We start from the raw sequence: 19,459 nt of genomic DNA on the forward strand, positions 1-19,459 counted from the left end.
ATGAGGAAAGATTAATAAGACTGGGACTTTTCAGTTTGGAAAAGAGACGACTAAGGGGGGGATATGATAGAGGTCTATAAAATCATGACTGGTATGGAGAAAGTAAAGAAGGAAGTGTTATTTACTCCTTTTCATAACACACGAACTAGGGGCCACCAAATGAAATGAATAGGCAGCAGATTTAAAACAAACCAAAGGAAGTATTTCTTCACACAACGCACAGTAAACCTGTGGAATTCTTTGCCAGAGGATGTTGTGAAGGCCAAAACTATAATTGTATTCTAAAGAGAGCTAGATAAGTTAATGGATGATAGGTCCATCAATGGCCTCTGTTTACCAGGAATGGGCGACAGGGGATGGATCACTTGATGATTACCTGTTCTGTTCATTCCCTCTGGGGCACCTGGCACTGGCCACTGTTGGAAGACAGGATATTGGGCTAGATGGACCTTTGGTCTGACCCAGTGTGGCCGTTCTTATGTATATTTTAAGCATATCTGTTCCGGCTGGTCCCAGTTATCGCAAGTAGCTGGAAAACACCGTCTCCAGCACACAGCCTCTCACACCCTTGTTTACAGTTTAACCTTGTGCTCAAATCAAGCTATCCACAAGTTTACTCAAGCCTACAATGGGATGTGTGGGGACCATCTCGTATCTCTCCTCCACCCACCCACCCACCCCCGTTCCCACTCATCCCAACTTTCTCACACAGTCAACCAATTTGTACGTGCAATTGCTGATGGCTTCCTATTGCACTCTGCTTGCAGAAACCATGTCCAGCTCTCCATGCCAGGAACGCGTACCTCACTTAAAATCCCTCTGGCACTACACTAAGCATTCCTATTGCACTGTGGGCAGGTCTACACTACCCGCCAGATCAGCGGGAAGCGATCCATCGATCCCCGAGCGCTCTCCTGTCGACTCCAGTATTCCACCGCTGCAAGAGGCTCAAGCGGAGTCGACGGGGGAGCGGCGGCAGTCGACTCAGCGCTGTGAAGACGCTGTGGTAAGTCGACCTAAATACGATAATGTTCTGCCAACGTTCTTAATCCAGCCGGATAGTTAGACGGTGTCTTGTTTTCTTTTGGATTCTGTTCTTAAAAGCGGAAATATTGTTCAGTTTCACTGGGCCCCTGCAGTCACACTCCAGTCTGCCATATTCCTGGACAGGATCCCATCCTCGCCTCCAAATTCCGGGCCTTTCGCTCTTTGCACAACGGAAGTCATATAAAGGAACCACAGAGACACCAGATCTATTTAACTATTTAAATGCCCATGCACTCCGTATTATATCCGAAGATTTCAGATTCATCAGCTTGGAAATGACAACAGGGAGTCCACTGAGAATGTGATAGAAGCTCTACAAGTTTATTGAAAGGGAGGCTCCTATACACTACAGTTAGACAACGAACATTGTGAGGGCCAGGGCCCAAGGCTGGAACTCATGGAAGAGGGTGAATGGAAGTTCTGCTTCGTCTCTGAGGGACCAAGCATATGTGTCGTGGTTACACTCCAAGAGAAGAAGTGGAAGATGAACAGACCCTTCGTGGAGAACCTTGCTTGAGCTGGACTTTTGTTTAGACTTTGGTTTACTTGGACTTTCGTTATCAAGAAAAAGAAAAGGAGGAATTGAGTGAAGTGGCCTACGTTTTCCAAGATTAAGGTAGGACCGTTTCACAGTGCACAAGAGACAGCATTCCACACATTTTATTAACTATATTTTAATAAAACCTGTGTATTACAATTGCATTTAACTCATGGCCAAAAGCATTGGACAATCAGGTGAGCAGACCTAGTCAGCTTTGACATCTGTACACTTGTGACTATAGAGAGACTGATCTGCTTTCCCAGTGCTGGCTGACTAAAAAGGGAGAGAAACCCAGAGTTTCAACCCTGCTGAGTATAAGAGCTCTGTCAAACTCCGCTTCACAAACACTCTACGTCTGTGAAGTTTAGTTCTGTCCCGGACCAGAACTTCTATCCTTTGGATTTCTTGAGTAGTTCAGCGCTGCAAATATTAAGTGCTCTGTACTATCAGAATTTATGTCAAAGTTTAGGAGATGCCTCCAATTTGGATAAGCAAGAATGTGTTAGCTAGGATTCGGACAATGAAGATTTGATTACATCTAAAACAGGGAGCTTAGGGGTAGTTGATAAATGCAAAGATCTGCTGTATAAACAGAGTGTAAAAGTGGCACTTTTTTACAGGACAGGCCTGTTCCTTTGGTGTATTGGAGGCTACGTCTGGATGCCAAGCTAGGAGGGTGATTCCCAGCTCAGACACATACTGCTGCCGGCTCGGCAGGGGTATAAATAATTGTGAAGCCGTGGTAGCATTTTTTTTGCTGATGTAGCTATGCTGGCAAAAACCCTTCTTTTGCTTGGGGATCTGGTACAAGCTACACTAGCAAGAGGACTTTCTTAGTGGTATAAACCGAGTACACTAGGAGGCTTGGCCAGTATAGCTATGCTGGTGCAAATGCCTCACAAACCTTTCAAGTGTACACAAGGCCTGCAACCCATTAGAGAATGAGTTGCACAGATGTAACGAAGGCTTTGGCTACACTACAGAGCCAATGTCGGCACAGTGTAGACGCACCGTATGCTGATGTTTCCATTTTTCTGCTTGTGTAGGAATGCCACCTCCCTGGACCATGTTAGCCACAACCACAGATGTGCTCTTCTGTTGGCATTGCTGCATCTACACTGGGTTTTTTCCCGGCATAGCTATGTCATATGCGGGTGTGTTTTTTTTAATACCCTTGACCGACACAGTTACGCCAGTATAAGTTTTAAGGGTAGTCCAGGCCTAACTTGTTCTGCAGAATCTTTCCCTGGTGATGAGATGTGAGAAGGGAACAACTCATAGAGTCAGGGCTGAGGTTTTTCAGGATTGTCAGTTAGACAAAAACAGCTTTTTATTGGCCACTGGAGCATGTTTGATGCTTATCGGGAGACGGTGAACCTTGGGGATGCACAATGCTGTCACGCCACACCTTGAAAGATGATGTTGCACTCCTATTTTGATGTATCACATAGTTTCGTGACGCAAAATAAAACCAGTTTTCTTGCTTTCAGTCTCCATTTGAAAGCTGCAAATTGTACGGGAGTTTTCCATATTTCCCACAGATTACAAACACACACACTTTTAAAGAATATTAAACAAGTAACAGAAGTTACCGATTGTTGTTCTTCCGAATTGAAAGCACTGCCATTTACATGGATTTTCTCAGCATGTTGGTTATTTCATTTTGAATGCTTCCTCCAGGCTCTCCAGAGCCTGCTCTTTGGTTATTTTTTCCCAGTCCCCTGGGAGATCAGCTGGTTCAGCATGATACCTTTCAGCAAATTCTTGATTGAACTCCTTAAAAACAAACTTCCAGTAATCAGAGGCGTTGATGCTGGGGTCCGGCTGGATGCGCCAGTTGGGAAAAATAGTGCGATAATCTTTAAAAGGATGATCCTTCCATTGTGTCTCCGGGCATTGGAATATGCAATTGGAAACCACAGCAGAGGAGCATAATTCATAAACTAGTATGTTTGTTTCAACGCATTGGTATGTCCCTAATCCTTGAGGCCGATGTACCGATGCAAAATGCTCCTTATGATCAGTACCTACTGCCTCACACGGGACTTTACAGAATGGACACTGCTTCCCACAGCCAAACACTCGCTTGAAGATTTCATCCTGGGGCTTCACTGACAGAAGGGAGAGTTTAGACTCTGTTTCCAAATTTTTAAATTCAGCTAAGATTTGTTGCGCCAGTTGAGAAAGGGAAGTCTGAATAAAAGCAGTGAATTTCCCAGTGTTAACTGTGTTTATAAACCGTATCCCCACTAAGCTGTCTTTGGAAATGACCAGATCTTTCTGCAGCACTTTGCAAAAGTTGTCTATAAAGGCCAAGACTGTGTTAGACTTATCTTCGGAGTTTTCCAGAGCACCCCTGACTCTCTCTATTACAGTGGATAGAATCTCTCTCTCCAAATCTTCCAGGCCTTCATTTTCACTGTAGTGATCAACCAGGTGTCTCTGTATCCAGGTTTTCACAAAATCTTCATAGTTTTCAATATATCTCACATAGTTGTAAAAATCATCTTCCTCCAACAATTTTTTCTGTGTGGTAAATTGGAAAAAGCCTCGGCTGGCGTAATCAATGGACTGTCCACTTCTGAGAATGTCATCTGATATTGCTATTCCTAGCCTCTTATTCATATAGTCCACCAGGGCAGGCTTCAAACACTGGTCACAGAAATCCCTGGCTCTCTTGTGACTTACCTCTTTGTCTAGGTAAAGATCTTTCAGGATGGAGAAATACTGAAGTTTAAGTTTCTTCTGACTTTTCTGAGGGTCAGTTTCTTTCATAAAATTATCATGGATTTCTTGAAACACACGAGCAGCTTCTCCCAAAATGTGAAGCTTCAGGTCAACTTCAAAGCAGCCACTTGTGTGAAGTTTTGAAACATCCTCCTGTTGGAGTCTCTCATTGATCATACACAGCAATTCTCTGCAATAGATTTCATCATAGTCTGCTTTGGAATTTGCTTTCTCATCAATGTAAGCAGAGCACTGGTGCATTAAGGATGTAGCAAGTTCCTCTGCTTTATGCCAGTTTTCCTTTGTGAACAGTTCCTTCAAAGTTTCAGACCATGCTAAATCTAAGTGTTCTTTTTTCATTGTGAAAGAACTCATTGAATAATGTAGCAAGCTCCCAGCTTCTTGATGCATCAGTCTCCCTCGAACCTCCAGGTCCTCTTCCAGCAGGCTTTGCATTTCTTGAAAAATGGTTCGCTTCATTGAAGAAAATAACATTGACTCGGACAACACCCCTCTCCACATTGCCTGGAATTCCCGCTCCAGTTCCTCATTGTTCAGTTTACGCTCGCGACTCCTGCAGTCTTCCAGAAGCTTGTCAACCTCTTGTTCAATTATTTGCCTGAACTCAGCCTCGCTATTGTAATACCTACCATGGCGCTTTCTATTGTTCTTTGCTCTCTCCAGCTGTTGGTGTGAATAACGGTGAAACGTAGATGTCGTGCTTTTTGTGCTCCTGACGAAATCTTCTTTGATTTCTAACATATGAGTGGCTGTTGCTCCACCTTTTATATATTTTTCCAAACACTCAAAAATCTTGTCTTCTTCATGCTGCAGTTTCTGCTGGGTTTCCCGACTTAACTGGGTGAAGATCTCGCTCTCCAGTTCCTCTGGTGCCTGATTCTGGATGAAAGTTTCTTGTTCGGACAGCCAGAGATGCATCTTCTTTTGGAATTCCCATGCCAGTTCAGAAAACTTGGTAGACAGCTGGTTGTAGGCCTCCGTGGCAAGGGGGTTTCTGAAGCTGAAGCAGAAGTTCTCATGCTTCAGTGCGTTCCACAGGCTCTTCACCCATTCAATAAACTGGGGGATGTTTTTGGGAGGAATCTCAACTGAATGGATCCTTATCAACTGAAACAGGTGTTTCTTCAGCTTCCCCACGCTCTCACTGTATTCCAAGTTCACTGGCGCCATGGGAGGGACTCCGTGCCACAGGCTGGGGAGGTGCCAATCTTGTATTTCTGGATCATAGTCCATAATATCTGAGAATGTCACCTCTTTGTGTAGTTTTTCCATCTTTGCTGCAGCTATGGTCATTTCATCCAGCTGCTCCAGGAGGTGCTTCCTGTCCCTCATGTTTTGTCCATGCGCAGACACATCACTGACATTGTGATGCACAAATAAACACTGGGGTTTTTGCCTGATTTCCTTTATTCTGAGAAAGGCATGGACCATAATTTGCAGAAAATCCTTCATTTCGGTGACTTTCTCCATGGCCATGTTAACGATGGTTATGTCACTCAGTCCAATCACCAGTGTGGCCAGCTCACTGTCATGTTGATAACTATCCTCCAGCTTGGCTGTTTCAGGGGCTTTCAGGCCTTCTGTGTCTATCACCAGGATGAAATCACAGCTCAGGTCCTCCTGAAAGTTCTCTGCCACTTTAATGAGCGACATGAAGGCTCCTTGTGTACTTCGGCCACTGCTCACTGCAAATGGCAGGCCAAACATGGTGTTGAGGAGGGTGGATTTCCCAGTGCTCTGCACTCCCAGCACCGTTAGAACCAGCATTCTGGACTTTTCCCCCAGCTTGACATGGAGCTGGGTCAGAACATCTGTCACCCACTGCAGTGGGATGTTGGAGGCATCTCCATCAATCAGCTCCATGGGAAACCCTTCCAGCATCAGGTCAGCTGCTATGCCTGGGAGACGGGTGAATTGCTTTTCGCTTTCTGCCCTTTTGCCTTCCTTCACCATCGCGTGTTCAGCCTCATACAACTGCCCCAGCTCACGCATGAAATGCTCCACCCCTAGGGAACCGGCAGAGATGAATTCACCCAGTTCTTCTAGCTTTTGTGGGTCACCTGCCAAAGCATTATACTTAGCTTGTAGTCTGGAATGTTCATCCTTAGCAATGTGATCCAGCGTATATTTCAGCCATATGAGGAAGTGATGTTTTTCGACTGCAGTCAGTTGCTCTAGTCCACTGATAAATTTAATCAGCCCATCGTTAAGCTCACAATTATTTTGCTGGACATGAAGCTCTGACAGTTTTTCTTTCAGCTGCACTTTATAGTCTTCAGGAGGGACAGTCCCTTGTTCTTTCATTCTGCACAGCTCTTTTTCAACTTTAGTCAAGGTATTCCACAGATCTCCTTGGAGTTTCAGCATTTCTGTCTTGCAGTTGGCCACATCTCTCATGTTCATGGTAATTTCTCTAGCCCACTCGCTTCCGCTCTGACATTCCTCACAGTCCTCATCTACCAGGATACCTAATTCACGTGCTGCTGTAGCCACAGCTTTCATATTTACTCTCTTATTAGAGGAGTTCATTATGCTTCGTATCGTGTGCTGGAGATTTTCTACAAATTCTGTCTCATTTGTGGTGTTGCTTTTCTCCAGCACGTTTAATTTGTTCAGTTTCAGCACTGGGGCTAATTTACTAAGGAAACCCAGAGTTTGACTACATTTCTCAGCCTGGGCACTGAGGATGAAGTAGTATTCGGTGGCTGAGCCCTGCAGAGATGATAACAGTGCATATTGTCTCTCACTGATGCTCTCAGTAACTATGAACACTGCTGAGGAGACCTCTGTTAAAAAGCTGAACTGCAGCCAGTGCGACTCAATGTCTCCGCGCAGATTTGTAACCGCGATGGGTTCTGGGAAAAGATCTGAGCTCTCCTTCCCCGAAGGGAAATACCAGGAAATCTCCACCAGCCCATCTGCAACTTCCCGAGGGACATTCCCAGACTCCATGTCATGATGGATGAAGAAATCATGGTGCTGCTGGGAGGGGCTGAGAACCTTATTGAGGAGTTTCGACTTGGAGAAGCTGCAGCTCCCTATCCGCACAAAGGAAATGGTTGGCATTGACGTGAGCACCAGGCTCTCCTCTCTGAACCCTCTGCTCTCTGCCAGGGAGTGCGGCCTCCACTTCCTCACAATGTCCCTCATGGCCCACAGCATTAGGGTGCACTTGGGGGTGTCGAGGGCGGGTAGCAGCAGAGGGAGGGCAAACTGGCACATGGACATTTTGGACAGGATCTCCTGCTGTAGGAAACTGTCTGAGCAAAGCAGCACGGCACAGAGAACATCAAGAGGGTTCAGAGAAGCTCTAGCATCCATGTTGCTATGATGAAGAGCATTGCCACCATCGCCTTGTCCCCCGTTCTCCGCACTGCTGGCTTGGTCACCAGGTGCTCCCTGCCCAAGGCTCGTGTTTCTGGCTGTCCCATTCAAAGCCATGACCTTCCTCATAAAATGCCACGGTAAATCCCCTAATGCCCGAGGAATCCAGTTCTGTAGATTTTCTTGGTTTATTTCTTGGAGATCCCTCAACCCCAGCTTCATGCTTCTGTGCTGCTCCATCTTCAGCGTGACCAGGAGGTTCTGGAGTGCTCTCTTTCTCTCTGCAGAAAGAGGTGAAAGCATGAGCAGGTTTCAGAACTGATATTTAAAATATAGAATTTTTTTGGCAAGTCTCTTTTGACACTGAACATTGGTGCACACTAGGGGTGGTGAAAACTGTGGTCTTCACTTTCAAGCATGAGCGAAAGAGAGGGAGAAACCACGTAAAAGATTTTGGAGCATGAATGGATGAAGAAATGATCAATGAAGCTAAACTTTTCAGTTCTATTCCATTACCTCTTCTATTCCTTGCAACCTGTTCTGTTCTCTTTGTGCAAATTTAAAGAAACCAACCTACCAACCAACCAACCCAACCCACCAAAGCAAACAACCCCAACCAACCAACCAAAATAAACTCTTTGCCCCAGAATCTTCAAAAATATTTAGGCCCCTAATTTCTATTGATTTTATGCTTTTCTCTCACTGAACATTTGCAATGAGTCATCCCCCACGCTCTTTTCTCCCTCATAAAAGGACAGTCACAGCAGCAAATCCTTTCAGACAGCTCTTTGCAACTTGAGCTGTGAAACCCAAAGCACACAAAACTTGTGCTTAATTCTGCATCATTTAATGCGGGTGTTTCTATTTGGATCCAATTGGTTCCAAGCTGGTGGAGAACCAAGGATGTACAAACAAGGGTGTTTGCTTGCTAAGGTAGTTTCTCCATGCTTAGCTCACTGATTGTTGTTAAACAAGGAAATAAATAAGTTGGCAATTGCTAAATGCATCAAGTTGTGCTAACTTTGAAACTACATCTTTAACAGTTATAAGGATTTTCAAAACCACCTAGGGGATCTAGGCGCACATGTTATCTGGTGCAAGGATCTCACAGCTATGAGATATAATAACAGAAAAAACAATATGGACCAAAACCACTGTTGCTCCCACTGTTATATAATTGTAACAAATCTTATATAAAAAGTGCAACACATGACCAGAAAGGGTTAAGCATCCTGCAGGTTAATTGACCCAGAGTCAGCCTGTAGAGACATGTTAGAAATGGTAATTAAGGCCGTTCTATGGTAGATAGGCTAGAACTTTGAAATGCAAACCTATATTGTTAGAAATTAGAGGTAACGCTAATTGTATGTGTGTACTCATCTTGTTAAATGTTAGCCATGTAAACAGTGTGACAAAGCTCTGTCCTTGCCTCCGTGGGTCCCACGTTTCCTGGCGGATTTCGCTAGCCTCAGAGGCTCACTGTGACCCTCCACGTAACTCTTCTCTCTCTAGAGACAAGGGTCACACTCTCAGGGCCTCCTTCCTTGTGCCTGATATGGTGTGTACTACTCAGTCTCTCCAACAGCACAACTTCCTCCCACAGCTCCTGACATGCACACCCACCTGACTGACTGGGAGGCTTTTAACTAGTTTCAGCCAGCCCCTCGATTGGCTTCAGGTGTCCCAATCAACCTAGCGTTCTCCCTGCCTTCTGGAAAGTTCTTAATTGGCCCCAGGTGTCTTAATTGACCTGGAGCAGCTGCCATTTCACTTATCCTGGTACCAGGGATTTGTTTAGCCTGGAGCTAATATATCTATCTCCCACTACTTTTCTATAGCCATCTGGCCTTGCCCTGTCACAACAGACAGTTCCTGTCTGCCACTATAGCTACCGATTCAAAGATCAAAAGGGAATATTAACATTTAGATTAATCTTGAGTGCAATAATGTCATTGTCTAGATGCCTCTTTAAAGTTTGTGATAAGCTGCTTAATAGATAAATTATCTTATGTTGATCCATGTAGTTAATTACTGGTGAAGTTTAGGAAACAGAAGGTTACTTCAAAAGCCTATTGTTCATCCAGGACTGTGGTCAAGTGGCTGCTAGAACACTATATAAAAGACCCTTGGGTCCTGATCCTATCATCTCAGATCTGCTTAAGCTTCTTCAGGGGAAGTTTGAGTCGCAAGATTGAGATCACAGTCCTAAGCTGGAACACCCTGAATATGATATTGGACATTGGACTATAACCTATGAACTAAATTCTAAAAACTCTTTGCAACTACAAAGCTCACCATCTCTGCTATGAATCTGAATTTCAAGATTGCACTCATGTCTGTACACATATTAATCTTTTAACCTATACACTCTCTTTTCTTTTTAAATAAATTTTAGATTAGTTAATAAGAATTGGCTGTAAGCGTGTATTTGGGTAAGATCTGAAATATTCATTAACCTGGTGGGTAATGTGTATGATCCTCTGGGACTGGTAGAATTTTTTTTATATGATGAATAAGATTATCAGTAATCCTCCTCATATTTAACTTGGGTGTCTGGGTGGAGGTCTGAGGCTGGGTTACTTTAAGGGGACTGTGTTGTTGGGTTCTGGGTAACCAGTGAGGTATTATAGAAGCTGTTTTATGCTGGCTTGGTGAATCTAAGCATTGGAATATCCACCAGCTTTGGTGATTGTCTGCCCCGTTTTTTGCAGCTCACACTAATTGAGTGACCTCAGCTGGCTTCCCTGGGACTCCAGTCAAACTGGGTGGAAGAGAAGAATCACTTCCCAGCTGTTCTTGCAGCCCTGAGGTTGAAGTAGTATGGGGCCCCTCCGGCATTTTCATTCTGCAGAGAGAAAGTCCAGTGCAAGGGGGGACTCTCAGGCTCTGCCTCTGCTTCCTATACAACCTTCCATCTCCTTTCAGTGTCCAGGTGGATTTTTCTAATGTCCAGGGTTTTTGCAGAGCAGATATTGCTGCTCTGAAAGATCCCCGACTGGTCTATTTCCCAACTGGTCCATCCCTTCCTTGCATCCACTGTTGATTGGTCCATTCCCCTGCAAGCCACAGCTGCCAGACCCTGCCCACCCAGGCCCTGGTTCCCAGCCCTGGGGAGGGGGATCCTGCGGGGGGGGGGAGGGGGGGCTAACTGATGGCTGTCGCTGCATCCTGGGTTTGCACCAGCTGCCCTGCTACTGTGACAGGGCGTGACACCGCCTCCCACCTCCAGTGAGTACCCCCCACCACAGATGCCCCCTCCAGCACCCCCAACTGTGCCCCCAGCTCTCTCCCTCCCCCCCAGTTTTCCCCTGCTCTCCCCCTCCCCACTCTGGCAGTGTCCTCTTTTTGAGAACCTGGAACGTTCATAAAAGAAAATACCTTTAAGGAGTTCTTCCCCCATCATCTCTGGGTCTTGGTGAGTCTCTGATTCCTGGTGTGGATTTGAACCACCTAGAAAGACATTGTGGGTACTTAAAGATCCTCTTGATTAATTTCTCAAATGCATCTTTTTTCCTAGCCACACAAATAAGCCAACTCCAGGAGTGGGAGGCAGTCTCTAATTTCTGCAAAATAATCTGACAGGTGCAGTGAATTTCTCTTGAATTCTTGGTTCTTAAAGTACATCCCACATAGTGCAAATCCGGACGTTTTGCAGCATTGACAAAGGACATTCCACATTAATATGTGTGTATTTATGTGGGTGAGACACCTCTGATTTTTCACTCTGCTTTTAAATCCTATTTTAGATCTTATTGTGACTGAGTAGGGAGTATTAACCTGGTAATGTTGCATGGGAGTTTTACTAGTTTGTCTTCCACTAACACGGGGCGTGCCTCCGTTTCCCTGGGGTACTGCACCAATACTGGATGGGGATGGGAAACAAGGGGGTGACTTCACTGACAGATGATACTTGACGGCCAGCATGTAAAGGATGGCGGCTGCCCTTCGTAAACTGAGCCCAGGAGGGGGCTGGGGCCAGGTGACACCTTCTGCCTGGGAAATTGGACAAAGGCTGGAGGAGGGGCCGGGGTGTGTGGCTGGGCGAGGCAGCAGGACGGGGTTTCAGTTTGGAGCTGGCTGGGGAGACGGGGGGAGGCCCAGAACCCGGGACCTGACTGAAGGGTCCTGTTTTCTGTACCTACAAGCTCTGTTTTGGACTGTATTCCTGTTGTCTAATACAGTGCTTCTCAAGCTATCTGATGTGGGAGACCGGCAATTTTATTTTCCAGCATGCGCGCAGACCGGCAGCCGATGGCTCGCAGACCGGCACTGGTCCGCAGACCACCACTTTGAGTAGCATTGCTCTAATAAACCTTCTGTTTTACTGGCTGGCTGAGAGTCACGGTGAATTGCAGGAAGTGGGGGGTGCAGGGCCCTAACTTCCCCCACACTGTGAGGCACTTATTCATTCCACACTTTCGTAGTTTAGCCCGAGCAACGTAGTCTCACTTTTCTTTGTTTACGCAGACTCTCAGCTTCGCTGGGTCAGTGTAGCCACATCAATGTATTTTTTGCTTTGTACCAAACGTGGCAAGAACAGAAGCTCACTAAGCAGAGGAGACGTATCTCTTGATGTAAACAAACAGGCGAAAAATCCAAATGTTTTTTTGCTTTTGGTGAAAACCAGTGTTGGGGACACTGGGACATGGCCACTAGGTAACTCGAGGGGATGGAAGACCACGAGTGTCGATGAAGCCCCCTCGCACTAGGCCCAGGTGTCCTTGGCCCCCCCCTCCTGCCTGGAGGCACTCGCAGCAGCTCTGCGTACTAGGCCCAAGTGTCCTTGGCCCCCCCAGCCTGGAGGCACACACAGCAGTTATGCTGAGAATCTGCAACAATATGTTGCAGAGTCAGACTGCCTGAAACTAAGCAAGGCCAAACAGGGGAGATATGGAAGAACAATGCTGAATAAAGCAGCTTTATGTATAGTTTAACAAATGATACAGAGAACCAGGGAACTAGCTGGGAACTGGATTGGCTGGCTATATGGATACTTGGGGCAGCTTGCTATTGGATAAGTATGCTGGGAAAAAGGATGTATAAAAGCCTGTGTAACTTCCTGCTCTGTTGTGCAGGATTTGAGATTTTATTCTCCCTGTACCTTTTTGCAGCTGCAAATAAACTTTTCTGTTTCTCCACCCTGTTGTGATTATTGGGTCCAGCACACCGGGTAACGAACCAACTCAAGCTGTTGTTCAGCCTCTCGGCACTGGGTGCCGGCAACACCAGGAGAAGGAAAAGAGTAAAACCTGGAGCTGAAGAGGGAGTAAAGATTACCCGAAACGTATACAAATACACCTAAAATCGAAGTACTTTCTGGAACCTTCTTGCTTGCCTAAAGTATATGAAGAATTAAATCTATATTTTATCTAGGCTCATGCATGCACACAAATGCAGGACAAAGCAAATGCTACGCAGGGAAGTTGCAGAGGAGTGACAGTCAGAGAAGGGGTTTTATCCTTCCAGGTCTTGTTTCTTACCAGATCCCGTTGTTTTTTTCAATCTCTCTGCCAGGTCTTCCTGGTTTATAGCCCTCAGCACCTTCCTAGTCACCTCCACACCATTCTCATCCTCGGAGCAACTGAGCAGCTCCTCCATTAGGGCTCTGGGGTCTGCCACTCGCAGTGTGCTCCAGGGGATGTTTCCAAAGCCTTCTTGCAACTGAATTTCACTCAGTTTGGATTTAAATGTCTCAAACTCTTCTCCCAGGTCTTCCACGGTTCCCAGCAGATGATCTCTCACCGTCTCCTCCATGCTGCTTCCTCAGAAGACGGACCACAGCCTCAGGAAACTGCTTCTAGGCATGCAAACAGGAAGCTCAACAATGATTTATTCTCAGAGACCAGCCAAAAACGAAACTAAAAACTCTCCAGTGCACACTGCATGGAACAGCCCCCCTCTCCCTTCCTTCAGAGCTGCTCCATCCAATGTGCACTGGACCAGGGCTGCGCATTTCGCTTTACACCCCAAATTCAGAGCCCCAAACGCTGAGCTGACACTTCTGATCTTAAGGAGCTACTTGTTGGTAGAGAAGTGACAGGTTATTAAGCCTCATTTCACCAAATTCATGCAGCGTCTGGGCTAGACTCATGCCCTCCAGATGGAGTCTTTCTGGTCGGCGGCTTCAGAGAATGACTCCTGTCTAAATGAATACCAGGAATAATGGAGCAGAAGTCACACCTTGTGGAACCACAGACTGTTGCTTTGGCGTAGGGTGACCAGGCAGGAAGTGTAAAAAATCAGGACGGGGGTGGGGGTTAGTAGGCTTCTATATAAGAAAAAGCCTCAAAGACCGGGACTGTCCCTATAAAATCGGGACATCTGGTCACCCTACTTAGGCCCAGTCTACACTTAAAACATAGGTCGACTTCACTCTGTTGCTCAGAGGTGTGAAAAATCACCTCCCTCTGCCCCATGCCATCCTAACAGCAAGAGGGGATGCATCTAGGTCAGCAGTGCTCAAACTGTGGGTCAGGACCCGAAAGTGGGTCGCGACCCTATTTTAATGGGGCCACCAGGGCTGACATTAGACTTCCCCACCACTTGGGGCCGAAGCCTGAGGGCTTCAGCCCTGGGTGGTGGGGCTCAGGTTACAGGCCCCATCAGGGTCTGAAGCCCTTGGGCTTCATCTTTGCCCCACGCCCCGCACAGGGCGGTGCGGGCTTGGGCAGGCTCAGGCTTCAATCCTCCCTCCTGAGGTCATAGAGTAATTTTTAGTGTCAGAAGTGGGCCACAGTGCAATGGAGTTGGAGAACCACTGATCTCGGTGAATGGAAGAATGCTTCTGTTGCCATAGCTACTGTTCAGGGAGGTGGTGTTGCTATGCCAACAGGAACACCCCTTCCAGCACTGCAGGCTGCATCTACCCCATGGGATTATGTTGGCATAGCTACAGCGAAGTAGATGTGCCGGAATAAACCACCATTGTGTAGACAAACACTGAGACCTGGTCTATGCTTAAAAGTTAGGTTGACAAAGCTACGGCGCGAATTCGTACCCTTGAGCGCTGTAGCTATGCCAACCTGACTCCTGGTGTGGTGGCAGCCAGGTCGATGGAAGAACTCTTCTATTGACCTCACTGGGGGCAGGTGGATTATCTACAGTGGTGGAAAGACCCCTTTCATTGCTGTAGGAAGTATCTACACTATGGCATTATAGCAGCGCAGCTGCACCACCATAGCCGTGCTGCCATAGTACCTGCAGTGTAGACGTGGCCTTAGTCAACGTTACGACCCAGACCCTGGCTTCCATGCTCATTCTCTCTCACTCTCACACACAGATCGAGAGAATCAAGAAACTACCAGTTTCTAGATCGCTTGGTAAACTGGGTGCGAGCAAACAATATACATTTTAATACAGCTAAATATAAATGTATACATCTAGGCACAAAGAACGCAGGCCATCATTACAGAACTTGGGCCTCTATCCTGGGAAGCAGTGACTCTAAGAAAGTTACGGTGGAGAACCAGTTGAACATGAGCTCCCGCTGTGATGCTGTGGCTAAAAGAGCTCATGTGATCCAGGCGAATCCCAAATCGGAGTAGAGAGGTTATTCTACCTCTACATTTGGCAATAGTGCGACTGCTGCTGGAATTCAGTATCCAGCTCTGGTGCCCACAATTCAAGAAGGATGTTGATTAACTGAAGAGGGGTCAGAGAAGAGCCAAGAGAATAATTAATGAATTGGACAACCTGCCTTAGAGGGATAGATCCTAGGAGCTCTATCTATTTAATTTAACAAAGAGAAATTAAGGGGTGACTTCATCCCAGTCTATAAGTACCTACATGGGAACAAATATTTAATAATGGGCTCTTCAATTTAGTAGAGAAAAGTCTAACGTGATCCAATGGCTGGAAACTGAAGCTAGATCAATTCAGACTGGAAAGAAGGTGTATATTTTTAACAGTGAGAGTAATTAACCACTGGAACAACTCACCAAGAATTGGGGTGAATTCTCCGTCACTGACAATTTTTAATTCAAGTTAGGTTGTTTGTTTTACAGATCTGCTCTGGAAATGATTTTGGGGCCGTTCTAGGACCTATGTTATCAAGGTCAGACTAGATAACCACAATGGTCCCCGCTGGTCTTGGAATCTATGAATCTAGATTAGATTTTTTGCTACTAACCTTTCAGAAGAAGCCAAGGAAAGTATCAAGGAAGAGAAGAGAGAAGGAAATGGTTCCTGGGGGGTGGCAAAGGCACTGTGTGCATACCTTGGATCCTGGTGTGCCATTGTCACTGCTGTCAGTGAGTCTCTGGGCCCAGACTTTGAACTGTTTATATGGCTTGAACCTGCTTATCTCAAGGTGACTTGACAAGAAGAATGAGCTGAACCGGCAGTATTCAGCGGAGCAAGCTGTTATAATCTCTGCCTATTAAAAAGGTCTCTATTCTAGCAGAGTGGGAGCTCTGCTGTTCTGTCTGTGAGTCCAGATGCACAAAGTATTTATAGTGTTGCAGGGTTTTAAAGATGACGGCTTTACGTGCTCTAAAATCCCCATGCTGACTCAGATTGTTTTGACATTTGCTGTATCGCTGGGGGGGCTCAGAAATGTGCACAGAGCAAAACCGTAAAGGTGGAAAATTGGGTACATTTCCAACTGGGGGGGGGGGAAGCAATTGCAGCCATCTGTGCTCACCCCCCTCCCCAAAAAGAAACACCTCTCACCCCTCCACGCTGCTCCACCAAGCCAAGGCGACAGGGCTGTGCTTCCATCCGCTGCTCCCCGCTCAGGGGAAGGAACCTAGAGCTCCCTGTATTCCTCAAGCTGCCCCCAGCCATGGGAAAGGGGATCCAGGCTCACACTCCTCCTGATAAAGCTGCTTCTAGGTGGCAAGGAAAGATCACAGCTGGGCAGGGAGAGCAGGTGGGCTCAGCGCTGTGCAGTGGGGGTTATCCATGTCCCACTTCCCTCTCCCCATTTCAGGAATGTCCCCGTTGACTCTGCACTGTTCCTGCATCCTCGCCCCAGCTCCTCACCCGGTGGGTCCTGTGTCGAAGTGAGCCTCCCTGAGAAGGCAGCACCGGGTTGTGCTGGACAGACAGAGATGGGAGCCAAGGTGATGTTGAAAGAATTAATGTGCAGCCAGTGGCTTATGGTCCAAACCTGAAACAAACCAGCCTCTTCACTCACCCGTTGTCCTAGGGCTTCACAGCCTCCCCTCCGGGGGGTCTCTGGTAAGCCTGCTTCCTCCAGCGTCCTGCTCCCAGCCAGCTCTGCTCCCTTTCTGGAATGCCGGCCCCAGGGTTACCTCCCCGAACACCTGGCCCCTTGTCCCAGGACCCACCAGAGGAGTTAACGCAACTCTATGGCTTCCTCGCCCCTGGCACGGGCTGCCCCAGCAGCTCCCGCAATTCCAGCCCTCTGACAGGTCTTTATGGTTAAGTCTGCGCTGCAAAGAAAAACCCGCAGCGCTGAGTCTCAGTGTCCGGGTCAATTGACTCGGGCTCTGGGGCTCGGGTTGCTGGGCTAAAAATAGCCATGTAGACATTCCTGCTTGGGCTGGAGCCCGCGTTCTGAAACTTGAGGAGCGGTCTCAGAGCTGCCTGGGCTCCCACCCGAGCAGGAATGTCTACATGGCTATTTTTAGACCAGGAGCCAGAGCCAGTTGACCTGGGTTGTGTGAGACCTGGTGCCTCAGGGTTTTCTTTGTAATGTAGACATGCCCTATAGCCCCAGATATAGCCCTTTAATTAGCTCAGCTGGGCCCACCTGCTCTGACACTGGGGAGCTTGGCCTGCACGATTTGTTGAAACATTTAGGTTGCTTTCAGGGTGCTTATGGAAAATGGGCCCACCCTGAGAACAGACCTATAGGCCCGGCAAAGATCAGACTTAGCCCGTCCGTGTGGTGTAAAATGATTGTGTTTGGTGTATGTTTCTAAATTTTACAGCAATTCCAGTGTGACTCAAATGATAACATACTTCTTATAATAAAGAACTCTCTATAAAGTTGAAGGACTTATGATAAGGAGAGTCATCAGCCTCACCACCATGGCGTGAGAGAAATGAGGGCTCAGGAACTGGGATGGATCAAGAAATAAACACTATAGGCCCATTACTAGTGCCTCAGCTTCAGGAGTCATGCGATTACAGCAAAACCTCAGTTTTCATTTTACGCAAAGGTTTTAGCCCTGAAGACAAGTTGGCTGCTGTAGAGAACTGATCAAAAAAGCAAACCAAATATGAGTGTTTATAAAAGTTGTCAGGTTCTTTTCAAAGGATTTCTTAATGTAGTTGATGGGACAGTTTAAAAATGAATCATATTTAAACACATGCAAGTTCCTCATCAAGCTTGCCAGTCATTGGTCATCCTCCTCCACATTCCTATCCAATAGGAGCTAAAGTTTGCTTCCCCTTCTGCCCTTTTCAGCCGCATCCATAAGGTAGCGAGGGGAGATGGTTTTATCGTTGTTTGAGAGTCATCATATACAAAGGTTAGGAAGAAAGAATTCAGAGGGAAAGAGAGCCAAGGTAAATTTGAAAACAAATGCTATAGAAATCGTACTGCAAGGGGTCATTAAACACGACATGATTTTACTCAGCTTGAAAAAAAAATCTCTGTTTTGAACATGTGACCAGCTTGGATCGCATGTTGGTTGGGCAGCTGCCTCCAGAGAAGAAGTGGATAATCTGTGGCAATGGAGCAGGGGAGGCGCGTGACACTTGGGTTTGGGCGGCATGAGCACCAGGAGCTCCCTAGAAGTCGGGGGGGGGGCACGAGCACCTGGACCATAGCCCCACCCCCCTGCTCTGCCCTGAGGCCGACACCCACTCGGCCTCCTTCCCCCGAGGCCCCGCCCATGTTCCACCCCACTCTGCCCCATCCCTGGCCCCCCTCCCCCAAGGCTCGGCCCACACACCCACGGCTTGAGCCTCTTTGCCCCCTCCCCCGAGGCCCCCCCCTGCCTGCCACTCATGCCTCTTCACCCCCTCCCCGGTGGCCCTTCCCCGCCCACTGCTTGCGCCTCTACTCCCTGAGCAGCGGGCGAGGAGGGTCCTTGGGAGAAGGGGAAGAGGCGGAGCGGGGACAGGAAGAGGAGCAGTGTGAGTGGGGCCACGGGGGAAGAGGACAGGCAGGACCACGGCAGGGCTACAATATCAGCGGTTCGAAGGGGGCGGGCTGGCTGTCCTCCAGAGGTTGGTGCTCCACATCTGGTTTTGGGGAGGCTTAGCCTCCTCTGGCCACTTATACCCACCACCCATGCAATGTGGATAGTTTGATCTGGGACTTGAATAAAAACAATTGTCCAAATCCGGAAGGTCCCTACTTAAGTTTTTAACCATTCCTTTCTTACGCAAATTTCCCCTGACTTCAGTGGGAATTCTGCCTGAGTCAGGACAGAGGAAATACTGAGTAAGAACTTGAGCATTAGTCCCAAACGCTCTAATAAATCGTTTTTTATTCTTTCAGAGGTTCTCTTGTAATTATCGGATGATATTAGATCTACTACTGCCACAGCAAAATACAGCTGCGAGAACAGGTTTCTGGCTGTAGCCAAGGCTGTGTCATTGCCGGCATAACCCACTTGTATAGATGCAGCCTACGCAGACAGAAGGCGTTTTTCTATTGATGTAGAAATACCACCTCCCCAAATGACATTAGTTGCATCTACCCTGGAGTTTTGTTGGCATGATTATGTCACTAGGGGTTGTGGTTTAATCAGGCCCCTGACCGGCGTAGCTATGCTGGCATAAGTTTTAAGTGTAGACCAGGCATAAGCAGATCAAAGGTGATGCTTAAAAATACTAATTCCAGAGCTGCATGTTTGCATATTCCTCATTTCAATTCCATCA

The 19,459-nt window shown here is 47.1% G+C and overlaps 1 protein-coding gene across 1 annotated transcript; it reads right to left on the minus strand.

Annotated features, from left to right (window-relative positions):
- Positions 1–699: 699 nt before the first annotated feature.
- LOC140912337 (up-regulator of cell proliferation) lies at positions 700–13,552 on the minus strand. Its single transcript, XM_073346567.2, has 3 exons — positions 13,141–13,552; positions 11,039–11,110; positions 700–7,941 (listed from the first exon to the last, which is right to left on the minus strand). Exons 1-3 carry the CDS (start codon positions 13,412–13,414, stop codon positions 3,242–3,244), a joined length of 5,046 nt encoding a protein of 1,681 aa, XP_073202668.2. The 5' UTR covers positions 13,415–13,552; the 3' UTR covers positions 700–3,241.
- Between the last annotated feature and the right edge of the window lie 5,907 nt (positions 13,553–19,459).

The sequence above is a fragment of the Lepidochelys kempii genome, chromosome 6 (genome assembly GCF_965140285.1).
Source record: "Lepidochelys kempii isolate rLepKem1 chromosome 6, rLepKem1.hap1, whole genome shotgun sequence".
In the NCBI taxonomy this organism is placed as follows: Eukaryota; Metazoa; Chordata; order Testudines; family Cheloniidae; genus Lepidochelys; species Lepidochelys kempii.

Bases quoted from the DNA above. Each gene is read 5' to 3' on its own strand.
- LOC140912337 (XM_073346567.2), bottom strand. From the start codon at position 13,414: ATGGAGGAGACGGTGAGAGATCATCTGCTGGGAACCGTGGAAGACCTG. The intron at 11,111-13,140 runs GTAAGAAACAAG...ATGTCTTTCTAG, and splicing joins GAAAAAAACAACGGGATCTG to GTGGTTCAAATCCACACCAG. The intron at 7,942-11,038 runs GTATTTTCTTTT...CTCTTTCTGCAG, and splicing joins GGGGGAAGAACTCCTTAAAG to AGAGAAAGAGAGCACTCCAG.